The following is an 8,967-nucleotide window of genomic DNA, read 5'->3' as shown; positions in this document are numbered from 1 at the left end:
GACGTGGGGGAGGCGGTTTCCTCCCCCTCGCCCCCCTTACCTCCCTCCCGAGGGACCTGGCTCCCGCCTCGCCCGGCCCTCCCTTCTTCGTCCAGACATACCGAGGGCGACTCCATTTTCTTGTGCTGGACTTTCAAACGTTTGTGCCCAAGCTGGTAACCGTCCAACATCTCAATCGCCAGCTCGGCCGCCGCCTCCGAGTCGAAGGAGACGAAGCCAAAGCCCCGGCTCCGGCCCGTGCCTTTCTCCACCATAATCCGGACGGAAATGATGGTCCCGTAGGCACTGAACAGATTGAAACAGTCCGCGTTGCTGAAATTGCTGGGAAGGTGGAAGACGAACAAATTGCAGCCGTCGGGCCCCGAGGTAACCACGTCTCCATCCCGAACCGTCTGGATCGGCGCCCCGGGGGACCAGGGAGGGTAACCCTCAGGCCCAGCACAGGCCAAGGCCGCCTCCGAAAAGGCGGTGGGCACCTCGTAGATGATGCAGGTCGAGCCCTCCCGGTCCACATACTCCAAGAGGGGGACACCGCCCGAGCTCGTGACCGTCAACGCGGCAGGGGTGGCCTGGTTGACGTCGGGAAAGCTGGTGGTCACACTGGAGGAGGTGACGTGCGGGGCCGGATAAGGATGCGCAGGATAGGAATGCATGCCGGAGGAGGAAACGGTGGAGGAGGCGAGGGAGGTGTTGATGGCAGGGGGGGGCAGATAAGCGCCCCGGGCGCCGGGCGGGATCGAGGAGGAGAAGGACGGTGGGCCCTGATACCGGGAATGGGAAGCGTAGGCCCCCGTGCCGGAGCCAGCTTGGGAAACAGCGGCCTTGGGCCTCCCCCCCCCCTCGGGACCAGGGTTCACAGCGCCCGACGGGTCGAAGCCATGCTGCTGTTGGGGGGAATGAGGCGGCGGCAGGTTCGCGTGGTGCGGCGGCGGGTGATTGTCGGGGTAAGGAGGGCCATGGTAGGCATGGGGCACTCGGTAATGTCCCAGGTGCTCCGAGACAGGCATGGCCATCTCCCCGGGGCCCCCTCCCAGGCCGTAGGAAGGATGGTGGGGGTAGTAAGGGTGCGTGGAGCCCGGCACAGTGTAAGAAGGGGGCTGGGGATGCTGACGAGGGGAGCTATTGCGGCCCGTCATCCCTTCCGCGTACGGCCCCTCGGTACCTGGGCGCGAGAAGTGGGAGGGATGGGGGTGGTGGTGGGAGGGCGGGTAGTGCCCGACCGTTTCCTCCCCCGCCCCCGGGCCGTAGGAAGGAGACGAGGCCTGCGGTCGTCCGTCCGACGTATCCCTTTGGTACGGAGAGGAATGTCCAGCGTGCGATACAGGGATGGAAGCGATCGAGCCTTGGCGGCTCCGACGTCCGCCGCCAGGGTTGGGGGTGGGACGGTCGTAGTACGGCGGACAGGCCATCGAAGGGAACAAGTGACGTGCTGGTGTGTATGCGATGTCCCCACAAAAATTGGATTTCCCACAAGCAGCCTGCACCGTACGTGGTGTGAGGCTTCTTCACACGTAAACCTAAGTTGGGGTTACCAAGACGTGTGGGCGCCCTGGGAGGCGATGCAGCCCGTGTCCGGGTACCACACTAGAAGAACCTTGCTCTCGGGCCCTGTACCAACGAACTAGTCTTTGTACATGGAGGAAGCCCCGCCTATTGTCGCGTTCATCGAAATTGTGGACACTAGAGGCAATAAATGCTAGACGAACAGGCTCCAACAAGTCCTCAAGACTTTGGGGGACTGATACCAAATATTATGGCACCTCCTCCACGGTGATATATAAGCACACCCAGACCTGTGTGCACATGTCATGATAAACCCAAAGATCAGTGCCCACCAAATTTGCGTGCAATAGGCGTGGAGCTTTCTGTCCTCGTGTGAGGTTGGCCTCGGTCGTCTTATCGTGATGGGACATGGCCACGCAAATCGTGTTCAAGTCAAGGGGGGTGTGAGTCCTGCAGGCCTGCCGAGCTCATCAACAAAGCAGATCTAACCGAAGGACCTTGCCGGACGACACCAAAAATAAAAGCAAGGCACATATTTCACGCACAGCGCAAGCAAGATGCATGTGGAGCAAGTTTATGCGCGTGCCCAAGCAATGTGTACCTTCCAATGCCAGTCGCCTCGAGCCTGGGGGGTGCTGCGAAGAACACACCGGACTATCGAGAAGTAAGTACGTACCATGTCCAAAAGTCTCGAAAAACACCAGACACGCACACGCCCCTGCCATCAATCACACAGATCGGCAACTCGTTCCCTGAACAAGGTTTTCACAGCTTTGCTATCCTGGCGTCTTGACGGCAAAAGGCCGTAGTTTTGGAATTTTTGGTATTCGCATGGCATTGAATAATACTGGCGATTCCTTCTCTCTGCGTGGGCCGATGCGGATGATAACGCTGCAACAGCAACTTGACAAAATGCCTATGACAACAAGGGGAACCCAGCTCTGACACCGTATAACATGCTTCAGTTCGTGAAGCATTGGACGCCTTCAACATGCCGTAAAGTAGACCGCAACATCTAAGTGATTTTAGCACGAGACGGAACATGTTGATCGTGCACTGGCAGCAGGGCCTTGACCGTGCCTTGGTCCTCCCGCCCACTGGCATTTTGTTCCTCAGGATCCGACTCAAATGGTGCCAATTTTCATTCAAACCCCTTCAAAATTTTTCTTGAGGCACAATGAGAGAGTAAATTGATGAAAAGAAAGAGTCCGATATTTCCTGTAATTACTCCGGTAGGCTCGTAAGAGTCCTGTCGCAGCCATGCACCCCCCAAAAACCTGCTTTCGATTTTTCTTGTTTTTCTCAAAAGTCAAGGAAAAATTCGGTAACCTTGCATAAATCGGACATAAAACATGCCATGTTAAAAGTTGTTGAGCATTTTTTTTTCATAATTTTCATCAAAACGTTTTCAAAACGGAGCATGAGTCGCGGCTCCTATTTTTCGCCTTCATCATAACCTGTCTAGGAAGTGGACTGGGCTATGTTTACCAACTCAGTGATGAATATTGAAGGATTGGTTATCTGTGAAATGTATGGTTGTGGGGAATTACTGTGACTTTTCGGAATCCGAGCCTATCATATTGCAAGCATTTTCGACTGGGGTACTTTCATCTCATGTGACAAAATTGCAAACAGCTCCTCAGACAGAATTGATACAGTGGAGCTGATTTGAAAAGGAGTATTTCCCTCCGCAATCTTACGAAAAACTTGTCTTACGTCCTTTTAATTTTATCATGCGTCGTACCCTCAGCTTAATGAGGTTTAACGCTCCTTGTCTTCGTATGGTATTACTCCTCTCCTTAGCATATATATTTCTCCCGCGATGTTGTCGCGCGCCTGCTCCTCCAACTCATTCTTGTAGAATTGAGAGGCGTATATCTCTCTTCTCAAACTTTGTCTTCCCCCTTTGATGTATTTTCCTCCCCCTTCTATGAAAGACGAGAGGATTTGTGCACGCTTCTCAAGGTAAAGAGAACGAGGGACATGCTTGTATTCGGCTCGAATTGCTCCTGCATACCTGGAAAAGATGGATAGAGATAGGGCTCAACAGGTGAGACAAAGGAGGAAAATAACAACCACCCCTTCTTCGCAAGAGAGTATTCTTACACCGATGCGGGATTCTTATACTTATGTCCTTACCGCATGTAAATCTCGCGCGGTTGACCAAGGATGCTCATGTCGATGTCAAGAAAGAGGGCGAGATCGTCATCGACCTCAGGAGACTGCGACATCTGGTGTGTCTTGGTCGCCAGTATGTAAGCATGCACCACGCCTATGTCCTCTTTAGACTGTAGTGATTCAAAAAAAAAAACTGTGATGGGCTCCAAGCTATAAAGTATCTCTCCCGAGCGTCATATTTTACATGCGTACCATCCGTGTTGCCTCTTGCGCGAACGCATTGAATCGCTCCGCACTCTTTTCCTCATTAATACTGCTCCGCGGATCGTATATTAAACTTGGAGATACCGGTGATGATTTTTTTTTGAAATAAACAAGATCACATATGCTTCATTAACGACATTTTACGTACTCATGAAAGAACACTGCGAGTGCGACCCGATCTGGGCGGGTAAGCCTGCCCACATGACGATCCATCTCTCCGAACATTTGTTGCAAATGTGTCAAGCCATGGTATCTCGTAAAATGTAGTAAATGAAAGGGGACGGTCTTGATAAGAAACCCAGCAATGGAGAATTCTGTTCTTTAACATCCTTTCCCTCTTTGACTGCGGGAAGCATCCACCTTACCTTCTTTCTAGCTTGGTGTACTCTCTTATTATTTCTTGCCACCAGCGGTTGCGTGCTTTTTCCAACGTCGATGAGGGCTCCGCCTCTGGTATGGATTCATCTCCACTTAATGCACGTCTCCAGCGAACATACAATGCGACCTCCAAAGAAGACGCAAACTTGATATCAAGGGATGTATCTGTTTGTACTTCCCCCTCATTCATCGAAGACATGCTTAGAGTCCAGATGCGAGCACAGTCGTGAGTAAAGAAATTGTTCCACAGTAATGGCACAGAGATGTTGATATCCGGGAGACGTTTCGAGAGTTTGAAAAGCAGAACCGTTATGGATCGCAACCGTTGCCTTGCAAGGTAAAACCACGAGGAAGGTGTGTAATTTCAGTGCAACTCCGTCGCTTTCAGTGTGACACGACTAGCCTTCAAGAAAATGACTGTTGGAAAAATATGCCTGATTCTTTTTTTTCCAGATTTCTTCTTTACAGTGTCGTTTATCTTTCACGACGAACAGCGCACGCTCTACCATAGCTATTTTGACTGTGATAGCGATGCCAACATCAGAGGAGACAGAGGCAATCATGTGCCATGCTCAATCGCTAGGAATGGATCCAGATAAGGACTCGGCTTTTTTGTGGCTTGCAGAAGAATCATTGGAAGCACCAGTGCCCGCGGGCTGGGAGATTATATTGGGGGAAGAAGACGGTGCGGTCCCCTTTTATTTCAACGAAACACTGAACAAATCAATTTGGGAGCACCCTCTTGACGCAGAATATAGGACGAAATTTCAAAAAATGAAAGCGATGATTGGAGCGCGAGCCAGTCACTTGAAGGCTCACACGATGACAGAAAAAGAAGAGAAAGAGGATGAGGACGAGGATGAAATTATTTCTTTGGAAGAAGTGCTCGATGATACCGATTCTCAGCCCGAAATCAAAAATGAGAGGACGCTAGAAAATCAAAAGAAGCGGCAACAAGACAATTTGCACAAGCACGAGGAGCACGGCCGGGCGGTACAAGGAGAACAATCGCTTGTTCCTTTACCTTCATCCCGTCCTGATTCCTCTTCCGCCCCTCCCTCCTCATCTGCGGCACCTTTGGTCTCTGATATTACTACATCTTCGAAAAGTGATTCAGAAACTATAAGCAAGCTGCAAGAGCAAGTCGTGTCTCTCACAGAAGAACGCGCCTCACTCCAACACTCCATAGGACGCCTTCAAAGTCGTTTGGAAGTGGAGCGCATGAATTGGGAGGAGGAAACGAATCGCCGGGTGTTGTTGAAGGAGAAAGAGGTACACACTCGCATTCAAAAAGCTGTCGACGCATGTGCTGGGGAGTGGCATGGGAAGCTTGAGGCACTACAGGCGGAGATTTCTGAATTGAAGAAAGGGAAAGTTGACGGAGGCCCCAGGCCGGCGATTGCTAAGCTTGCTGAAAAGAACAACCTGCAAGGACAACAACTGCAGCAACAGCAACAGCAACAGCAACAGGAGCATAGACAAGAGCAGCAGCAGCAGCATGAAAAGCAGGAGCAAGAACAGCCAGAGCAACAGCATCAACACCATCATCAGGAAAGTTGTCGACAGCGGCAAGAACTGGATTGCCAGCACCGCCAGCCACAAAAATCTAACAAAAATCAAGAACTCCGATATCCTGACAAACCAACTGACCTCTCAGAACACATTGATATGGTGGCTGGGGATCACGATACGTGTTTCATTGCGAACACAGAGGGAGGAATCAATGAAAGGATCACTCATCCTTTTAAAAGGGAGGCAGAACTAATCGCTACCGTGCGTGCTCAGGAGGACACTATCCAGCGCTTGTGCGAAGAAGTTCAGCGACTTTTCCCGTCGCGATGTGTTGAGTTGACAAATTCCCATGGTAGGCAACCATTTTCAAGCGAGAAAACTGCTTATGAGTGCGGCTCGCAGCCCCGCAGGTTTGGTGTCGAAGCCAGCGGCAACATCGCAAGTTCTTCGAACCTGGCTCGGTTAAGCCCCACCACCGCGTCGAGCACGTGCGACATTGGGCTTTCTTCATCGATCGCACAGGTCCATTCCAACGAATCGCACCCGTTCCGTTCCCCATCTACTTTTGTCAATGCACCCAGAAGCAGAATAGCCGAACTAGAGCTTGCTCTGGATGTGGAGCGTCTCAAAGTTGAGAAAGCTACTTCGCATGAGCGTTCTGTCCAAATGCATAGGCACGAAAGGGAGCTCCAGAGGCTTCACGATGAAATCTCCCTGCGGTTGCCTATCTTGGTTGCAGCGGCGGTGAAACGGTTGCGTGCCACAGACGACGCGTCAATGGAAGAGAGATGGCTGACGGACGCAGTAAGAATAGAAGAAGCGGGAGAAGAAGCAGAGGGAGAGAGAAGAAAAATCAACAATGATGCGACCGAGGAAACCGGCAAGGTACCCTCTGATGCGCCTATATGTTGGTCAAAGTGTTCACGTCATTTGCAGGAAAGGAGAAGAGCGCGATCAAAAACTTGGAGAGGACCAGTGGGAGGAGTGGGAGCGATTGAATCACGGGGATGCTCAGGCGAGAAGATTTCCTTCCTTGCAAAGAGACCGATCCGGCTTGGAGACGAGAAGAGTGAGTCGTTCGCCGTCCAACTTCTTCACCGATGGCGTCAAAAAAACGAGGCCTTAGAAGCGGAGATTGCACACTTGCGAGCGGCAGGCTTTTATCACATTCGTCCATTCCCTTCCTCTTCCTACCCCGCATTGTACTACCCTGGCGCTCCTCAGCGCGAGTCCTACCCACCTTCGCCGTCGTCCGTCTCTCCTCCCCTGAGCTTTGCCTTCTCCAACGCCTCTTCTGCAAGGCCCTCCGTCGCTGCCGCCGCGGCTTCTCTTCCCTTGTCCAGTGCAAAATGCTCGACAGAATGGGGGGAAGACCGCTTCTCGTCGGCCAAGGGGGTGGGTGAGGGCCTTGAGAAGATTGAGCAACGCCATGCACTGGAGGCGTGGCGTCGTAAGTACGGCCGGATCGCTATGGGGGCCTAGGAGAGGCGAAGGAAGAGGACGCGGAATGAGATGGGGCTTCATGGGACTGATAAGAAGTGATGGTGAGGGTGACAGTTAGTTGGATAAAGAGGAGCAGGATGACGTCAGAGCTTAAAGCGCTAAAGCAAGCACACAAAATCCACAGACCCGCCCGCCCTTCTGCTCTTTCTTCTTTTAAGGACGCCACGACAGAGACCAGAAACCTCGAAGCTGATACCAATACTCCCTTTTATCTGTCACTTCGCGCTTGTTCACGCGCGATCAGGTATCTCTTCCATACATCGGATGCAGACATGTCAATCTACCACCTCGGCAAGCTCTGGGGCTGCGACACGGCTCAACATGGACTGAAACAGAGGACTCTATTCTTCCTGCCCACAACACCACAGCGCTCCTCCCTTCCGCACAAAGTCTAGGCCATTCCTTCTCATCAGCGTGCGGAGCCTTCCTCTCCTCCCCCCCCCCCTTCCTCCCTATCACGTCGCCCAGCTTTATCTGTTCGCCTTCGCCACGCGCTCCACCTCGTCCTTCTTCTTGATGGCGTACGAGTTGGAGCTCCCCTTCGCGGCATTAATAATCTCATCGGCCAGCGTCTCCGCGATGGTCTTGATGTTCCTGAAGGACGACTCACGCGCCCCAGTAGTGATCAGGTAGATGGCTTGATTGACCCGTCGGAAGGGAGACATGTCCACAGCCTGCCGTCGCACAACGCCCGCAGACCCCACCCGGGTGGAGTCCTCGCGAGGCCCCGCGTTGATGATGCTGTCTACCACCACCTGCACCGGGTTCTGATCCGTCAAGAGGTGGATGATCTCAAGCGTGTGCTTGACGATCCGGTTGGCCGTCAGTTTCTTCCCACTGTTCCTTCCCTTGCGCATCAGGGAATTCGCCAGGCGTTCGACCACAGGGCACTGAGCCTTTCGGAAGCGTTTCTTCTGGTAGCGGCCGGCTGTGTGCGGCAGGTAGGTGGCGCACTTGCCATTCACGCCAATGTAATCCTCCAGCGAAAGATCCTTGATCTCAACGTCGGACAGACTCCTGAAGGACAAGAAAAGGGGCCACGGGGGGTTAATATACATAGCGTGAGTGGGTGCTCGAAGAGTAAGGCCGAAGGGGCCTTTACAAGACATGGCATAGACCTCCCAAAGCTCACCATTTTCCGAACAGCTTGATGTCTGCGCTGTTGTCCTCGAAGGCGACAGCCATATCCGCGGGCTCATAGGGCACGGTTTCATCAATCTCGACCTCGGCCATGATTATGACTCCTGTGCACAAGTATAAGCGTGTGCGTGACAATGTGAATCATAAATACACTACCATCCAAAAATGCGTCGAACAGGGAGGGTGTATGGTGGTGGTACGGGATTTCTCCCTGCGCTGCACCCGCGTCTGTAAGCCACAGAACCCACAAGCTCACAAACCCTCCTCATCAATGGCTCTTAAAGCGCCTCGCGACACCTTCTTGATAGATTTGAGTCCCATATATGAGATATGGTGGATGGTCTTAAGCTAGTCAAATGGGCGATTGGTGCTTCCACAGGCGTGGGTGGCTCCAAGCACCCTCTTTCAAATTCCACCATCAATGACCCGAAAACATGCTATATTACTAACACCTACAAGCATAAGGACCTTCCACGCCCCCATGAACAAAAAACTTGCTCCGCAGGCTTAGCAACAGAAGACCCAGTGCCGCCTGCCCCCAACCACCCG

At 52.6% G+C, this 8,967-nt stretch overlaps 1 protein-coding gene across 1 annotated transcript; it reads left to right on the top strand.

Moving 5' to 3' along the window:
• NGA_2094500 (cug-bp- and etr-3-like protein) lies at nt 1–1,797 on the top strand (the record flags this gene model as incomplete). Its single annotated transcript, XM_005854228.1, has 1 exon — nt 1–1,797. A coding segment is annotated over one exon (1,411 nt), but the record flags the coding sequence as incomplete, so codon positions are not given.
• Between the last annotated feature and the right edge of the window lie 7,170 nt (nt 1,798–8,967).

This window comes from Nannochloropsis gaditana (assembly GCF_000240725.1).
Source record: "Nannochloropsis gaditana CCMP526 unplaced genomic scaffold scaffold578, whole genome shotgun sequence".
In the NCBI taxonomy this organism is placed as follows: Eukaryota; class Eustigmatophyceae; order Eustigmatales; family Monodopsidaceae; genus Microchloropsis; species Microchloropsis gaditana.
This window is presented reverse-complemented; position numbering and strand designations above follow the sequence as displayed.